Source organism: Penicillium nucicola (assembly GCF_028828085.1).
Source record: "Penicillium nucicola strain IBT 29836 chromosome Unknown utg000010l, whole genome shotgun sequence".
NCBI lineage: Eukaryota > Fungi > Ascomycota > Eurotiomycetes > Eurotiales > Aspergillaceae > Penicillium > Penicillium nucicola.
In genome coordinates, this window is record NW_026643134.1 from 629,710 (window position 1) to 646,818 (window position 17,109).

Consider the following 17,109-nt stretch of genomic DNA (forward strand, 5'->3'; position numbering starts at 1 on the left):
CCCCCCTGGTCCTGAACTTTGTTTCCCCTGACCCTTTGCTGGTGCTACTCCCCTTATGACACACGCGCGAATGAAAGCCAGTTACCCCTTTCCCCATTTGCCCGTCCAAGTTTCTTCTTTTCTTGACACAACCCTTTTAACCCTACCCGTCCTCTTTCTACTTTGTTTTTAATTAGACAAGACCCCACCCCATCGCATTTTATAGCATTGCGAATCATGTAGCCCAAGATTCATGTACTCCCGTCACCAATTCCCCAATTCCTGTCCTCGCAATCACAATCACAATCATGTATCCCTTCCCCATCATGTCACCCCTCCAGAAAAGAGTCCTCGTCATGAAAAAAGCTATCCCTGAGTACCTCTATTCCTTGCTCGTATACTCCGTCCCTCAACCCATGCTTCCATGGAAAATTTTGTATAGAACAATAGTCGGTGGATTGATTCGCAGATGGCTCAAGGTAATGTGCTCATCAGCTAGCAGGACTCAAGTAGTTGTTTGTATGATTTCCGCAGTTGTATGTTTTATCTAGGACTCCAACAAATTGAACCACAGTTATTGAGCATTAGAAGACATTATGTTGGCATGAGGTTATAGACTCCTGGATGCAGCCCTAATAGGCATGATACCGCCTGAGGCAGAAGCGACCTCTTTATCGCCACGTGACTGAATCTACGATAAGGGCTGTCACCGGACTAACCCTACGGGCGCACCACCCGAAAACCAAACTTCGACGATTTCTTCACTCTCCTCATCACCCAACGGACAGTCTTTCGAGGTATGTACCACTCCACCCCCCCCCAAACAGCCTCTCAGCTAGTCTGGGAGTTGCAATCATCATTTCTGGATCGACTTTGAGAATTACAGATGGTTCCAGAGACAGTAGGAAAGAAATGATGATACGCAATTTCCAAATCGGCACGGGCTGAAGAACTCCTTGCAATGCAAAAAGGGGCACTCTTTGCGCTCGAGGACTACTGGTGGCTGACTTAGTTTTGCAATGTGAAAAACTCGCCTGTCGGGTGGGTCTTTCTGTTGCGTTTTTATCGAACAGATACCTCATAATCTTTCTTTAATTTTTTCGATTTGAGAATCTCGATTCCAACACCGCCAAAATGGTCAAGACTTCCGTCCTCAACGATGCGCTCAACGCCATGAACAACGCCGAGAAGGCCGGCAAGCGCCAGGTCCTCATCCGTCCTTCCTCCAAGGTCATCGTCAAGTTCCTTGCTGTCATGCAGAAGCACGGTACGTTCCATTGACTTTAGTCGTCTTGAATCTCTTTCTGTCTTTTCTTTTCCTTCCTTTCTTCTTTTCTTTTGCTGTTCTCTCCTGTGTTGTTCTATTTTGTGTCAATGGATACTTTTTGTCATCCGGCTTGATAACTAGGCGGCCGGTCTCAACAACCTACGACGTCTGCCTTTTAAATAGTCGGTATATTGATCTGTGAAGATCTTACACGTTTTCAAAGCGCTGTTATGGCTTTTTTTCAGTATTTGACGACTTTTATATTTTCACAACATACTGACATCTTTCTATCAGGCTACATCGGCGAGTTCGAGGAGGTCGATGACCACCGCTCCGGCAAGATCGTTATCCAGCTTAACGGCCGGTACGTATCCTTCACCATCCTAACCAAAGCTTTGAACGTGAATGCTAATTCCATGCCAGCCTCAACAAGTGTGGTGTCATCAACCCCCGCTACCCCGTCCAGCTCCGTGACCTCGAGAAGTGGGCTACTCAGCTCCTTCCTTCCCGTCAGTTCGGTTACGTTGTCCTGACCACCTCCGCCGGTATCATGGACCACGAGGAGGCTCGCCGCAAGCACGTTGCTGGCAAGCTCCTCGGCTTCTTCTACTAGATGGAGTCTAAAAAAAAGAATTGAAAAAGTTCTTGCTTTGACTGGTTTTGCATGGCGTGGTTTTATTGGGATCTTGGGAATGTAATCTGGTAGCTGTGGATATTATACCCCCATTCAGCTGTTCAATAGTTTGCAGAGTACATGGTGCGCTCGTATTTCCAATGCTATGTGATTCCGGTCTGCCCTCTGTTCCTGGACATCGTAAAGCGTAAAATTTCGGGCCGAGGTTGGAATTCACCGCCTTGATAGGGTCTTGTATTCTGCCCTTCCCCCGCAAGACTGTTGTCAATAGTTCGACGTTCAGAGTCTCCAGAATCTCGGTCACAATGCCTTTGGATACGATCTACCTGACCCGTCATGGTGTACGTGCTACTCACCTTATTGAAATATAGTCCTGAAACTAAGCTGAACAGCATCGCCTCAACTGGACCATCGACATCCGCACTGGCACCTATAAGGCCCAGTTCCCTACGCCAACAGGAAACCCCGTAGACCCTGCGCTGACCTCACACGGCGTTCGACAATCGCACGAATTGGCAGAACATATTGCTGCTCCTCAATTCCATCCCAAGCCATTTCGCGTATACTCGAGTCCATTCTACCGCTGTCTACAGACCATCCAGCCCTCAGTCGAGCAATTAAAAAGGATATCTATACAGTCCGGAAATAGTCAGCAGAATGGCCCAGGATCGATTGACAAGCATGCAGACTTGGATGTTAGGATTGAGAATGGACTAGGGTAAGTACATACCACAGAATCCTCTACAATTCACCGAAGTATACCAACACAAACCAGAGAATGGTTCGGCGCAACAAACTTCTTCGACCACCCCGCACACCCAATTCCCAAAGAAATGAGCATCCACTTTCCAACCCTGATCTCAGAATCAAGTTTGGAAAAGTACAAACCACTCCTCATGCCCTCACGACGCGGCGAAACAATCAGTCAACTGCACAACCGCGTCGCAACTGTCCTACAGGGAATAATAACCGACATCGACGCTGAGATAACAGCCCTGGAAGCAGAATTGCCCCTGGACCAGCGAACCAGCAAATCAGTGTTGATCTGCGCGCATGCTGCGCCGCTCATTGCCATGGGTCGTGCATTGACCGGTCGTATGCCCGACGATAGCTCTGAAGAGGATTTCAATGTTTTCACTGCTGGGTTGAGTACGTTCAACAGGAGGGGGAGTGTGACGCCCAGTGTTAAGGGTGATTCATACGGACCAAATGGTGAGAGTGCTCTTGCCGAGGGAACGAGGTTCCTTCGCGCCTCCGGCGATATTCCGGATTGGAAGGATGGGAATGGTGTTGCGGGTGGATGGGATTGCGTTGCGAATGGGGATTGCAAATTTTTGAGTACGGGTGCTGAACGTGGCTGGTAAGTTTGATCCTGGCTGTTTGTTTTTTTTCGTCTTGGGTTCGATGCTGACGCTGATTATATCTGCTGTAGGCACTTCAATGGCGAGGAATCTTTTGATACTGGTCCTATGGCTCCGGCATCTGAGCCAGCCCCGAGTAAGACTGATACGAAGTTATGAGGACTGCATTATTGGTTGGTGTGCATGTCAGTCTTGTTCATTTGAGAATATACCATCGTCCATGGTCATGAACTTATAACTAGAAGATAAACCATCAATACATTCGGCATATTGGCTAAACACCTGAACATGAAAATGACCAAACGGCAAGCCTACCTAAAATGTAAAACCTCAACCAATTCTCCCACCAGTAATCAACCCCAGCCAGCTCTTCTTCCCATCTCCATACCTAGCAGACTCATACAAAGCCTCCCAGGATTCCCGATTCGGCTGATCATCAGCCGTAAACCCAAAGCCCAAAATCTCACTCTTATCCCACTCCCCCGGCTGCTCAATATAATCCCCCTTCGAACTCCCCTGCAATTCACACATCCGTTTAGCGCCAGCCTCCCGCAAGATCTGAATTACCCCTGGAAAAAGCCTATACGCCTCCGCTGCGCGTGACGGCGGACCTTGAAGCTCGTCATAGACGAGGTTTGACTCCAGGGCTTGTGTGCGTGCGTTGCCGGCTTTGTAGGAAGATAGCTTGCGGATGTGTGAGCGACGACTTAGTTCGGCGCGGTGAAGGGCTTGATCTAGGGGTGTCCAAAATTGGGGGTTGGATTTGGAATTGGAGGGTGTGTTGGCGTTTGTTGGTTTATTAATGGCGGATATCAGACCGAGGGCTAGGAGGAGGGAGGTTGTTCGTGGTTTGCCGCGGGATGCAGCTGCGAAGAGAGTTTCGTTGCTCTTCGAGTTGAGGAGGTAGTTTGTTTTATAGGCTTGTTCGATGTCTGGATTGAGGCTTGTGAGAAAGTGCTTGATCAGGTCGTGGCTGGCTTGATCGGTTAGAACGACGTTGTTGACTATTGAGTAGAGTATATCTCTCCCTTGGTCTTTGAGGATCAGTGGGTCGGCGCCGTTTTCCAAGACAAAGCGGCCTCTTCGGGTGGGATTGAGGTTTGTTTCTAGGGCTATTGATAGGGGTGTTTCGCCTCGGCGTGTCGTTGCATTTATGTTGGCCGGAGAGGAGTGACTGAAAAGAATATCGCAAGCGGTTTCAAATTCCTCTTCCGGATGATAAATCGTCGTCAATAGATGGAGAGGCGTTTCCTCTTCGAACTTGTTGATAATATCGATATCTGGCATGGCGTCGACTATCTTTCTTAACGTCGGAATGTATGAATTGGGATAGTCCAGTCGGGGTCCGATGATGGAAACCCATGAATGGAGAACTGTATCTCCAGCTGACAGCAACGATTCAGTGAGATCAGCTCCTGCATCCAGCAATGCACATATCATGCCTCCGTCCCAGACTCCTAGATCGGCGGCTGCTGCGATGGGGGTCAGATATGGATAGCCCTTGTCTTTGGCGTTGATCTCTGCTCCAGCATCAACCAAGACTTTGACCAAACCTGTCATTTGCGCCGTATGATTCTCCCAAGCCCCATGGCGAATCCAATAATGCCAGTGATGAGGTAGGTAGCCATGCCGATCGGGAAAGTATTTGGTGATGCCATGCAATGTGTTTCGTTTCATCGAGTCGACCAGAGTACCGTCTGCACCGTGAGAGATGAGGTATTTGGCTATGGTGGGCTCTCCAAAGTATGCCGTCAATGCGAGTGGAGTGGTTGATGTATCCAAGCCATGATATACTGCGTTGATATTGGCACCGAGCGATATGAGGGTATCCATGGCTGTGATATTGCGGAAGAAGCATGCCCAGTGGAACGGTGTTCCAAAGGGAAGCTCAAACGGGCTGATAGATTAGCTTGATATTATGACAGACAGGCAAGACATACTAATGAAGGATTTGGATCTTTTCCGGGAATCCACCGCTGTTCTCCTTGATCAAAGGCTCCATGACTGCATTTACAACGGCTCCTTTCTCAACCATTCGCTTTGCAATTCGGTGAACTGAAGAGTCTGGAATCATCAAAAGCCAATGTAGAGGCGTGAGCTTCTGTCGAGTCTGACAAGATGCACTTGCACCATGGTCAAGCAGAATCTCAATCACCTTCGCATGGCCTGCCTGGAATGCTTTGTACAGTGGTGTCTCTCCATTCTTATTCTCCACGTCAACTTCAATCTGTGCTTCCAGTAAGCTCTGTACTGCGTCCACAGATCCAAAAGCAGCTGCAGCATGCAAGATTGTGTTGTCTTTGCGGTCAATAACATCACCAAACTTCACCCTCCACTCCAACACCTTGTTCTGAGAGACTGCAGCCTGAACATCCTTCTTTTCCAAAAATATGTCTGAGCAGAATCCGCCTTTTGTCCTGAACAGGTCTTTCGCCTCCTCCACTCTCTTGTCAAGCTGACCAGATTTTGCAAAGAAGAAACCCTCAGAAACTGCCTGCAGCATCCACTCATTCAATGTTTCCTGGGGAAATTCTGATGTTTGACCGTGTGCTTCCATGACCTGAGCATATACAGCCCTAGCAGGAGAGAATCCCGCCTTTGCTGCATCACCTAGATATGTGATTAGGCGATCAAGATAGGCCGGCTTTTGCCCAGTAATTGTCTGAGCGATTCCAAAGAGGACGTCTCCCGCGAACGGAGGGGCTTTGTCTTCTTTGCTGAGCGCATGCTGCTCTTCAAGTTCCGTGCGGATGCTTTCATCTAGTCGGTACCAGAAGAGCGGCCCTTTGTTATAGATTGGATCAATGACTCCAACATGGGTGGCCATGGAACTAGATTGGATTGAGGAAAGCCTGGAATCATAGGTTAGCCAAAGTAGCCAACCAAGAATAAATAAGCTCACCAGGATGCGTATGCTGGCATATCTGTCTTTAGAAGATTCGAACTCGGAAGTGGTCGGTCCCGAGGATCCTCCTTTAATAGAGCCAATACTGCCTTGCGCAGCTGGATGTGAATGAGGGAGGGTACATCTTTCAGATTGTTGAGTAATGCAGAAATGCGATCAGGAATCTTGTCCAAGTCACCGCCCAGTGCTGGAGCGTCGCCATTGCTTGTAAAAATCGACAATAGCACAGCCCCAAAGCTATAAGCATCAAATTTAAACATGAGTTCCGTGGAAAACCCTCCAAAGTTTGAAACATCCCCATTCAGGACCTCAGGGGCCAACCAAGCTGGCGTTCCACGGTAATCATCCAGTGTAAATCTCCCTTCGGGGGTCTCGAGATCAACACAAACGCCGAAATCACTCAGTTTAGCCTGGAAAGGCATGCTGCTACTTGGACCGGCAAAGACAAGCACATTATCCGGCTTGACATCTCCATGCACGATCTTCAGATTGTGCAGCGCTTCCAGTCCATTTGCCACGCCAAGTGCAAGCTGATACTTTATCTCGACATTTCTTTCCTCGGCAGCGAGAAAATCACCCAAAGGCATGAGCGCTGCTTCCATAAAGAGTACGGGCACCGCGAGATCTGCAAACGGGAAGTCAAACCCCCATGCTAAGAGACTGGTGATATTGGGATGTGCGCGCAGGACGGGATTGCAGAGGGATAGAAGCTCAAGTTCCAAGGTTTTTAGCTGCAGGCGATAGTCTGTGCTGGCTGCGAATCGTTGTTCGGCTCGACTGGAAAGCGGGACGTTAACGCGTTTGATGACCTCTCCTTCAAAAAGAGGGTCTTTGAAAACAGTGAACTGGGAACCGGCACCGATCTTGGTCGCTCGGACAGAGAGGTTAAATGCCTTCAAGAGACGGGGACCGTGAATACCCGTTTGGGAAAGGATGGTGGTGAACTGGGAGAGAGTGCTGAGGACTGAAGCTGAGCCGTTACGGGTTGCTGTGATGGCAGACTCGAGAGGGTCGATCCATGAAGAATCGGAAGATAAGTTAAGGCTTTCAAGGTCGAGTTCCTCAATGTCGGTGGAGTTGGGCCAGGGTTGCAAGGAGGGAGAGAGATCGCCTCCATCGATGGAGTAGTAGTTGTCATCCTCGAGGGAGTTGATAATATCGTCATATTCTGCCATACTTTCTTATACAAGTTGATGAAGTTGAATTAAGAAATGAAAAATATCAAAGATTCATGGAACAAAAGCCGGACTGACAATAAGCAGTGGGTGCAGGTGCAGTAGTTCAGCCTCTAAAATTAGCCCTAACCTATCCCGCTGTTAGTGCTGACTGCTGATCCCCGCCACGTCTGACTTCTGACACTTCTCCCCTTTTGTTTCTATTGGGACTTCAAAATGGACTTCTATGGCACGGCAGTGACTGCCATCACTCAAGTGTACCAAGTCACTGTTTTCATCCAGGGCGTCATCTCCGACGTCAAGGCATTCGATGATGACCGGGCCGAGATCCGTCTTAAGCTGAATGTCCAGCTGTCGACCCTTCTATTCTTCAAACGCACATTCTTTCATCCGGAGCATGGGTTGATGATACCAGGAAAGGTAGACCCTTTCATCGCTGAAACGGTGGAAGGACTACTCGTGCAAATGAGAAAGACGCTTCATGAGTATGAGATAATGGCCACTAAATACGGTCTGGTGGATGAAGAGTACAACATCGAGCCTGAAAAGCCCAAAGAGCAAGAGTCGCTGCTCGACCGGGCGAAGAGCAAAGCCAAATCACTCAAGCTCAAGGGGTATGACTGGTCGCTCTTCGACAAGAAGAAATTGTATCGCATTCTAGAAGCCTACACGAAGTGGTCTGAGGATCTGCGCAATCTCATGCAGCACATGTCGCAAGACACATTGGCCAAGCTAGCCGAAGGCGATCAACAAGGATTGAAAAGCAGTGGCTTGGAACCAGTCATCAAAAGACGTATGCTGGCCGAGGCCAAGGCACCAGCAGACTATCAAAGCTTGACCGGAACAGTGACTGCGGAAGATAAGTCCACAGGAGGGTTTCAGTTAGGAAAATGGTCTCCTTCAGGATCAGAGGAAACGCAAGTGATTGTCGAATACCACGAATACGAAAGTCTTCTCAGACAAGAAGATGAACCAGAAGAGATCAAAGCGCTGAAAGAACCTATCCGAAACCTGGCTTGGTTGCTTCAAAATACCACCTTCTCCAGCGCTTCATCCGAATGTCTTGACCAGCCCAAAATATATGCATTGGAATGCCTCGGTTTCATCGATCAACCCGCTGAAGAGCGCAGTGTTTTCCTTTATAAACTCCCATCCGAGCCAACGGGACCGGCATCACTGACGACTCTCCACACCTTTATCAATGCCATTGACAGCGCAAACAAACGCCCAGTGAAGAAACCCTCTCTTAACGACCGCTTCAGCATGGCACACAGTCTCGCTCTGACAGTCTCCAACGTCCACGCCTCAGCCTGGGTCCACAAAAACATCTGGAGCAGAGGAATCCTCCTCTTCCTCGAGACCTCTACTGGCGTCAGCACCTCCGGACTATACGAGCATCGCCTTTCGGCCCCAACCCCAGACAAGAAAATCGTCTCCTACCTCAGCGACTGGGGCTACGCACGCTCCGTCCAACAAGGCACCGACATGCGATCCGACTTTGAAGTCGAGCCCAACTTCTACCGACATCCGACTCGACAGGGCCGACCCACACAGCAGTTTAGTCGGCTGCATGATATATATGCACTCGGGGTGGTACTGCTTGAGATTGGATTGTGGATTACGGTGTCGCGGTTGATGGGACCTAAGATCAAAGAGGCAGAGACGAATGGGAAACTGCCCCGGCCGAAGAAGATTGCTGAGGAGTTGATGATGTTCGCGTTGCAGGGATTGCCAAAGGAAATGGGCGCGGGATATACGCGGGCGGTTCTTGCTTGTTTGAAGGGGGATTTTAGAGGGACTGAAGGCCCTGCTTTGGCGGTGGACTTTCAGGAGAGGGTGGTTGATGTCTTAGCTAGTGGTGTTGAGTTGTAATTGGGTGATCAGTAAACTTATATCCTGAGATTGAGAGTATGAGATTCATAGGGCAAAGAGAGATAAATAATCCTTGAAGTCTTTATGGATCTCTCAGAGGCAAAAGACTCATATACAGATCACCGGAGAGAGAACTATAGCTATGGAATATAAAATATGACCTCCATCCGTGTTTAAAATAGTCATGTCAACATGAGGGTTTCCTGCTCTGATACTTCCACTATACATTCGCCGTGATAGGCTACGACGGTGCATAAGCACAGTGTGGCACCCCTGCACTTTATTCTTTGAACCTGCAACATTCAACAACCTACTCTGACAGCTCCTTGATTCCGTCATACCAATTCGTCTCAGCAGAGCACAGAGATTCCCCCACCGCTCAGCATGGCGACTTCCACCCTCACAGAGGCCAGGGAACGAGCAGCAATAATCAGAAACCAGCAAAGCGACCTGTTAGCCAGCATCCCCCTGAGAACACTACACATCGGCCTCTGGATCCGATCCGACCCTCCACGCCCGAATGACTTCCACTGGGGCTTCTACCTGCATACCAGCTCCACCAGTGGGATGAAATACCACATCTCGAGTCTGACAGGAGGATTCGTCCCCGAACACGGGCCGAACTCAGTCCTCCAGTCAAATTTCTTTTGTGTGCTTATTCAAATCGCTTCTGTGCCGGAAACGAGTCTGGCGTTGCTTGATCGCACAGTGAGAGCATATGACGAGGACCTTAATCGTATCCCGGGAGTTACGTGCCGTGTATGGCTGTTGGTAATCTTGGAGAAACTGGTGCAGGCGAGGATTGTTCGATGTGGGAATTTGCGTGCGTTAGAGGACGAGTGTATGGCCTTGGGGAATGAGCATAGTGTCAGTGCTGCTGTTAATGAGCAGCCGAGGCCTGTTGTTTTGTCCAGACTATGTACTTGAAACGTAGTCCGATTCCACGATCTGGAGAGCATGGTTTCTATTATTTGAAGGGAGAGCTCAGCATGTTTCGGGCCTCTTAACTCGGCAGACTGAGCTTGGAAGTAATGCAGCTCAAATCTAGTTTCTTGAGATCTCTCCTATCTTCGTTGCAGACAGAGGGCTTATATGGTTTTACAACTGAGGTTGAACCAAGACCATCTCAGTACATCGCTCTCAGATCTAGCGTTAAGTGATTCAATACTACAGGTTAGAAGAGATCTGACATGGGGCTATGTTGGTATCTTATTTGACAGAACAGAGAAGAAAACAGATAAAACGAAGCTCACGAGTCCCTCTACCCAGGAGTCAAATCTGAGATGCTTTCGCTAACACACAAACAAAGAAACGGTAGAATGGTAAATTGGCGCAATAGAGCTAATTGGGGGCATGAGCCTCCTCCTGCACCTCCTCCACAGCAGGAATTGCAGAGGCCGCAGCCTCGGCATTCTGAGCCTGGCGCTCTTGCTCTGCCTGCACCTGTTGCTGGCGCGCGCGCTCCGCCTCAGCCTCGGCCGCATTGTGAGCCTCGACTTGTCGCTCACCAAAGCCCGGTACAATGCTAGCCACGAGAAGTACAACGGACCGCTCGAGGCGACGCAATTGATCCCGCAGGCTGAAGACCTCAGCCTCGGCGTCATTAGCAGCGGCCGGATCCGCAGGTCCGCCAGCACGAACCAAAGCCTCGAGGTGATGCAGGGCGGGGGTCACAACTGCTCTCAGTATTTGCCCGGGAGCCTCTGTGCCTGACAGAAAAGTGGCCAGCAGGGAAAAGGCAACCATAATGTATCGTCTCCATGTGCCAGGCTCACTAGTCAAGTAGCAGATGAACCAAAGTCGCGCAAATAGCCAGATGCGGCCCAGGTGCTGGACCAAGCCCACTTGTTCGGCATTGATAACGTTTCTCTGTCGATTTGGAATTGCCTGGCGAGCCACGTTCTCAGCCATTGCTGCGGGATGGAGAGGCTGGGGAGGAATTGGTGGATCGAGTTCTGCTGTAGATGATAGAGGGTTCGTGGGGTGATTATGTATCTGCGTGCCCATGATAAGAGCAGGGGAATTATTTGGGCTAACGGCAAGGTAGATAGAGTTCCCCCAATTGGGCAACGGGCTGTAAATTGGTTCTTCCACCGGAGGTTGCATGCTTTCCAGCTGGCGCGCACGACTGTAAGCGCTCAGGATGCGTGTAATCAATCGTTCAACTTCTGGTAGCGAATTTCGTCTGCTGAATTGGTCATCTTGAAGTCCCAGAAGTTCCGTCCGAGTGTTAATGATTTGTTGCATTGTGTGAGGAAGGAGGTTTCGCTCCAGCTGACGTTCAATCTCTTCTATTTGGCCTTGCAAACGGGCAAGGCGCAAGCGGGTGTCGGTATCCTGTTCAGGACTGCGTGTTTGGAAGCCTGGGAAACCACCATTGGTATTATTGCCAGCGGAGTTGAAAAAATTTCTGTTATTGGCAAACGGATGCCCATTGTTGAGTGCCGCTCCGAATCCCAGATTACCATGCCCGAAGGGGGTTGTATTGGCTGGGACAGGGCCAAATAAACCGGAACCGGCTGGATGATTGGGTGCGGCAGCAGCGGCCTGCGCTGTAGGGTTTCCATTGTTGACTGCGAACCCGGGGCCCGGATTGGCTTGTCCGAAGGGGTTTGCATTGGCTGGAGCAGAACCAAATAACCCGGAACCAGCTGGGCGATTGGACGTCAAAGTAGCTGCCTGCGTTGGAGGGTTTCCAAACAAACCCGAACCAGCTACTGCCTGACCTAAGCCAGTTGTTGGAGCCGTGCTAGGGCCGAATATGCCTGAGCTAGCTGGAGTGTTCTGTCCAAATGTAGGGGTGTTGGGCGCAGGGCTGCCGAATAAACTCGGAGCACCAGGACCCAAAGACCGGGCCTCACGTGGGCGGAGCGAGCCAGAGACATTTGAAGCTGGCGCAGGAGTCGGCTCGGGTGGAGGGAGCACGAGATGGAATGCGTAAGAAGTGTTCTGCAGGATAGGCTGGTCAACCAGGGTACAAAAGAAGTGTCAAAATACCAACAGACTTACATTAGCAGCTGGCAGGATGTCCCCGAGAGTGACACTATCACCAAGGAGTGCTCTGCCTTGGTAGATGAGGCGTTGAGTCGAAGAAGGAGGGTTACCAGGGAAGGTCTCTGCGATGCGAGTCCGAAGCTGGCCGATGGTTGTGCTCAAAGGCAGATCCCGGATTGGGAATCTTCCAGGAGGAGGCAGCGTCTGGCAGAGGATGTTGAGGTTTGCGGTGGACTCGACCGATGAAGATGTGCTTGGAGATGAGTTTGCCATGGTTGGCGGGAGGCAGTAAGCTCAAAGATGGACTGTGAAGCTATGACTGCGCCGATGTGCGACTCAGTGAGGGAAAGGAAGTTGCAGTAAGAGAGTCTTTGGAAGATGTCTCTTGAAGCTCGTGTGGGGAATGATATGCGTTATCGGAGCAGTTGCATGAAGTTGCGATTGCGCCGGGGGCGGAAAAGAGGGGTGGATGGAAATCCTTCGAGAGAACAGTCTTCTGTTGCTGACGTGGGATCCGCCTCTTCACAAACAGAGAGCCCCAGGGTATCAAATCTCCAAGCGCAAGAGGAAGAGAGAGAACTTGATCGTGATATCTGGCATCAATGTATCGATAAGCGATAAGCTCGGTGGAGAGGGTTTGGGAGATGGGAGCAGGAAGAAGGTGGGGGTGATGCGAAGAAGAGAACGAGGAAAGAGAGCAAAAGATGCAAGAAATACCACAACGCCAATTGAGCAGAAAGAGCAACGAAGTTGAGGCCAAACACCGCATCCCACGTGCCATAGGTTATTCTGCCCGGGCGGTAAATCGGCGATGCTTCTTCCCCCCGGGAAAAAACGCTCAGCGCTCAGTTGGTCTTAGCCTCTATTAAACATGGCCAAGCGCCTCTTTTCTTCTTTACCGTCTTCTGGCATAGGGGCCATGGAGATATTCTCGTTCCGGGCTACAGCCCGCCACAAAGCCAGTCTTCGGCACTTCTCATCCAAGTCATGGAGATATCAAAAGGACAATAACCCTGACAACAACAGAGGCGGATTCGGCTCCCGACTACGATTCGCCCTACGAAATACCAAAGTCGAATGGTATCCAATCCCGGTCGGACTTGGTATTGGACTGCTTGGATTGCTGCACTTCTACAAGTCACAGCGCGCGGAACGCGAGCGCCTGGCCCGTGATGCCGCTGGAGATGAATGGGATGAAAGCAAAAAACCACCACCTCGGCCGAGGATCGTGCCATCCGGTCCATGGCATGTCCAGATCATGTCGACACTTCCCCTGAAAGCAATGTCTCGAATCTGGGGTCAGTTCAACGAAATCGAACTCCCCTATTACTTCCGCGTTCCTGGATTCAAACTATACTCCTGGGCCTTTGGCGTCAATCTTGAAGAAGTCGCCGAACCCGATCTGCATACATACCCCAATCTGGCTGCCTTCTTTTATCGCAAATTGAAGCCTGGTGTTCGACCTCTCGACCCCGACCCTCAAGCACTTCTGGCGCCGTCCGATGGTCGCATCTTGCAATTCGGAATGATCGAGCGGGGTGAAGTCGAACAAGTGAAGGGAATGACCTATAGCCTGGATGCTCTCCTGGGTTCCGCAACCCCCGCGCATGCTGACCACACAAAGCGACTCACGGACAAGGACACTGAAGAAACACAAAAGGATTCGGAGAATATGTCAGCGCATGAGGAGTTTGCTCGCATGAATGGCATTTCTTACACACTTCCCAGCCTTTTATCTGGAGAATCAGAAGCTCCTCCCAAGCGACGTGCTTCCCTGGACGCCTCTACTGCATCCAAGGCCACATCCGAAATCCAAGTGCAAGAGGAGCTGGCTCGGGGTGAGGGAACCCCTTGGTACTCGCCACGCACCGCCGCCAACCACGCCTTGTTCTATGTTGTGATCTACCTGGCTCCCGGTGACTACCACCGCTTCCACTCTCCAGCTCCTTGGGTCGTCGAAAGCCGCCGCCACTTCGCCGGCGAGTTATACTCCGTCTCGCCCTATCTGCAAAAGCATCTCCCCGGCCTGTTTACCCTCAATGAGCGTGTTGCTCTTCTTGGGCGGTGGCGATGGGGATTCTTCAGTTACACACCGGTCGGAGCCACCAATGTCGGGTCGATCAAAATCAACTTTGATTCGGAGCTGCGCACTAACAGCCTGTTAACCGACACGGCCGCCGACTTGGCAGCCGCCTTGGCGTCCAAGCGGGGTGAGCAGTATCCCGGTTTTGTTGAAGCAACCTACCGTCATGCCAGCGAGACTCTTGGCGGACATCCGCTGCAGCGCGGCGAGGAAATGGGTGGATTCCAGCTTGGCAGCTCGATTGTTCTTGTCTTCGAGGCCCCCCTTGGTTCCCACCAGTCCGTAGACGCTGGCCGGCCGGATGATGCGCAGACCGATGGGTGGAAGTGGAATATTGAAAAGGGTCAACGCATCAAGATGGGCGAGAAGTTGGGTCATGTGGAAGTTTGAGTGTTGTCCGCTGAGAAGCCAATGTATTATACAGCCTGGATAGCAGGTCAAAACTAGTAATCTTATACAAGGAACTGCTGTTCCCTCGACTCCGACTTTTGTATACTTCGATTGGCTGATCTCTTATCGGCGCACAGACCAGGCTTGGCATTTTGCCTCTCAGTTTTGACTTGTTTTGGGAGTCTTTGAGGTCAGTCTTTGGGCTCTTTGGGGTCTCTGTCTTGGTGCCAGTTGATCTGAATGTATAGTCTTATTGGGTTTCAGACCACCACCATACCCTGTTAAACCCCTTGCCTGCGTCTCACACCGTATCACATCGTATCACGTAGGTTGGAATAACAATGCCTACTCTCAGCCACTCTGGTGGAGCCGGAGCTCTCTATCCAAGGAACTATCAACGTGGGCGAGATTGCCAAGATTTACAAGAATGTCGTCAGACCTCCTTCTTCCTTCCCTTCTTCATCCTCATCTTTTCGTCAAATGGCCATCTTTAACTCGCCGCGGTCATTTCAGAATGTCAATGCCATCCAAGCCCCGATGGGCATCAACGGCTTCTTCTCAGAAGGAGCCCACTCCAGTCACCCCTCGTTTTTCCACCTAGTGCTGCTCGTGTTTGAAGCCGTATTGGAAGTTGTCTGTGTCAGTTTGCCCGGCTATATTGCCGCCCGCCAGGGGTTATTCGATGCCGATGCCCAGAAGCTTGTGGCGAATCTCAACGTGACTCTGTTTACGCCTTGTCTGAGTATGAAATCCTGTGCCTGAAGCTGTTCCCGAAAAGGAGATATGTCTTGTGATCGGCAGAGCTGACAGTGGCAGTTTTCACAAAATTGGGATCGCAATTGACCGCCGAGAAGCTAACCGACCTGGCTATCATTCCCGTCATCTTTATTGTCCAGACCTTCGTGTCATACTTCTGTTCCTGGATTGTCACAAAATGCTGTGGTTTCAAGAAGCGCCAGTCCAATTTTGTGGCTGCCATGGCGGTATGTTCCTTGGAAATACAATCTCATGCTAGACGCGTTACTGATAAGCTGTGTAAAAGGTCTTCGGCAACTCGAACTCCCTCCCAATCTCCCTTGTCGTGTCACTCTCGGCAACTTTGAAAGGTCTTCACTGGGACCAGATCCCAAACGACAACGATGACGAAGTCGCCGCGCGTGGAATTCTCTATCTCCTTATCTTCCAACAACTAGGCCAACTCGTGCGCTGGAGCTGGGGGTACCATATTCTTCTCGCCCCAAAGGACCGATACCTAGAGGAAGCAGAGCGCGAAGAGACAGACAACTCGGTCATCGAGCAGGGCCAGGCGCGCTACACCGACAACCCAGTTCAAACCGACCCAGACGAACCGCTCGTCCGGACGCGCAGTTCAGACGATCTACCCAATGCGCATCACGCGCACAGCTCGCATGACTTCCAATCCGGAGACCAAACGCCAGTGTCAACACGCACATATTCCTACTCCAAGCTATCCTCCGCCCACTCCGACGGCCCAGATTCGGATGATACCCCATCCGTAATCGGACCACCACCAATCGGTCCCTTCCTCCCGCGACAAAGTTCCCGGGGTGATATTCTTCACTTCCCCGATGTTGAAGTCACAGCCCGGGAAGCCCAAGAGGCGGAGCGAACTAGGGTTCAGCGCTTCACGTTATCCCTGCGCAAATTGCGAGAACGCCATGGGCGCTGGTGGGAAAAGAAGACGAATGCCCTCCAGGCACGTCTTCCTCCCAAGCTCCAGAAGGGCATTTCTTCAACCAACCGCGGCACACGCCGCTTCATGAATGGCCTATGGGACTTCATGAACCCACCCTTGTGGGCGATGCTAGTGTCGATAATCGTCGCTTCGGTACCTGCCCTACAGCGCCTCTTCTTCGACGACGGCACCTTCGTCCGCAACTCGGTAACCCGTGCAATCGACCAGAACGGACAGGTTGCCGTGCCGCTCATCTTAGTCGTTCTTGGCGCGAACTTGGCGCGGAATACCCTTCCTGAAGAGGCGCTTGAGGATATGGAACATCCCCGTGAAGAGCGCAAGCTCATTATCGCCTCTCTGGTGGCGCGCATGTTGATGCCAACTATTATCATGGCACCGCTTTTGGCGCTTACGGCTAAGTTTGTGCCGATCAGTATTCTCGACGATCCAATCTTCGTCATTGTCTGCTTCTTGCTTACTGGTGCGCCGTCGGCGTTGCAATTGGCCCAGATTTGTCAGATCAATAATGTCTATGTTGGGGCGATGTCGAAGCTTCTTTTCCAGAGCTACGTTGTTTGGTAAGTCAGCTCTACTCCAGGATTTCACTGGCCTGCTTGTTCTTCAAGTTTGTACTAACCTCCTTTCGCTGTATAGGATCCTCCCATCAACCCTCGTTCTCGTCATGTGCGCTTTGGAAGTCGTCGAGTGGGCGGGCGCATCTGCGTAAATTACACACCTCATATTCTCTCTTTT

The 17,109-nt window shown here is 50.8% G+C and overlaps 8 protein-coding genes across 8 annotated transcripts; 6 read left to right on the top strand and 2 right to left on the bottom strand.

The window, feature by feature from the left end:
- Nucleotides 1-1,113: 1,113 nt before the first annotated feature.
- On the top strand, nucleotides 1,114-1,859 carry N7511_008771 (40S ribosomal protein uS8; the record flags this gene model as incomplete). Its single annotated transcript, XM_057131148.1, has 3 exons — nucleotides 1,114-1,246; nucleotides 1,541-1,610; nucleotides 1,670-1,859. 3 exons carry the CDS (start codon nucleotides 1,114-1,116, stop codon nucleotides 1,857-1,859), a joined length of 393 nt encoding a protein of 130 aa, XP_056979136.1.
- A 326-nt stretch (nucleotides 1,860-2,185) lies between these two features.
- N7511_008772 (uncharacterized protein) lies at nucleotides 2,186-3,400 on the top strand (the record flags this gene model as incomplete). Its single annotated transcript, XM_057131149.1, has 4 exons — nucleotides 2,186-2,221; nucleotides 2,273-2,598; nucleotides 2,656-3,240; nucleotides 3,313-3,400. The coding sequence occupies 4 exons, from the start codon at nucleotides 2,186-2,188 to the stop codon at nucleotides 3,398-3,400; spliced, it is 1,035 nt and encodes a 344-aa protein (XP_056979137.1).
- A 171-nt stretch (nucleotides 3,401-3,571) lies between these two features.
- Nucleotides 3,572-7,321, bottom strand: N7511_008773 (uncharacterized protein; the record flags this gene model as incomplete). The annotated part of the gene is made up of 3 exons (XM_057131150.1): nucleotides 3,572-5,138; nucleotides 5,182-6,093; nucleotides 6,144-7,321. The coding sequence occupies 3 exons, from the start codon at nucleotides 7,319-7,321 to the stop codon at nucleotides 3,572-3,574; spliced, it is 3,657 nt and encodes a 1,218-aa protein (XP_056979138.1).
- A 216-nt stretch (nucleotides 7,322-7,537) lies between these two features.
- N7511_008774 (uncharacterized protein) lies at nucleotides 7,538-9,193 on the top strand (the record flags this gene model as incomplete). Its single annotated transcript, XM_057131151.1, has 1 exon — nucleotides 7,538-9,193. One exon carries the CDS (start codon nucleotides 7,538-7,540, stop codon nucleotides 9,191-9,193), a length of 1,656 nt encoding a protein of 551 aa, XP_056979139.1.
- A 384-nt stretch (nucleotides 9,194-9,577) lies between these two features.
- Nucleotides 9,578-10,120, top strand: N7511_008775 (uncharacterized protein; the record flags this gene model as incomplete). The annotated part of the gene is made up of 1 exon (XM_057131152.1): nucleotides 9,578-10,120. One exon carries the CDS (start codon nucleotides 9,578-9,580, stop codon nucleotides 10,118-10,120), a length of 543 nt encoding a protein of 180 aa, XP_056979140.1.
- A 414-nt stretch (nucleotides 10,121-10,534) lies between these two features.
- N7511_008776 (uncharacterized protein) lies at nucleotides 10,535-12,460 on the bottom strand (the record flags this gene model as incomplete). The annotated part of the gene is made up of 2 exons (XM_057131153.1): nucleotides 10,535-12,154; nucleotides 12,203-12,460. 2 exons carry the CDS (start codon nucleotides 12,458-12,460, stop codon nucleotides 10,535-10,537), a joined length of 1,878 nt encoding a protein of 625 aa, XP_056979141.1.
- A 598-nt stretch (nucleotides 12,461-13,058) lies between these two features.
- On the top strand, nucleotides 13,059-14,660 carry N7511_008777 (phosphatidylserine decarboxylase 1; the record flags this gene model as incomplete). The annotated part of the gene is made up of 1 exon (XM_057131154.1): nucleotides 13,059-14,660. The coding sequence occupies one exon, from the start codon at nucleotides 13,059-13,061 to the stop codon at nucleotides 14,658-14,660; it is 1,602 nt and encodes a 533-aa protein (XP_056979142.1).
- Nucleotides 14,661-15,140: 480 nt separating this feature from the next.
- Nucleotides 15,141-17,083, top strand: N7511_008778 (Auxin Efflux Carrier superfamily; the record flags this gene model as incomplete). Its single annotated transcript, XM_057131155.1, has 4 exons — nucleotides 15,141-15,402; nucleotides 15,477-15,643; nucleotides 15,703-16,934; nucleotides 17,011-17,083. 4 exons carry the CDS (start codon nucleotides 15,141-15,143, stop codon nucleotides 17,081-17,083), a joined length of 1,734 nt encoding a protein of 577 aa, XP_056979143.1.
- Nucleotides 17,084-17,109: the final 26 nt, after the last annotated feature.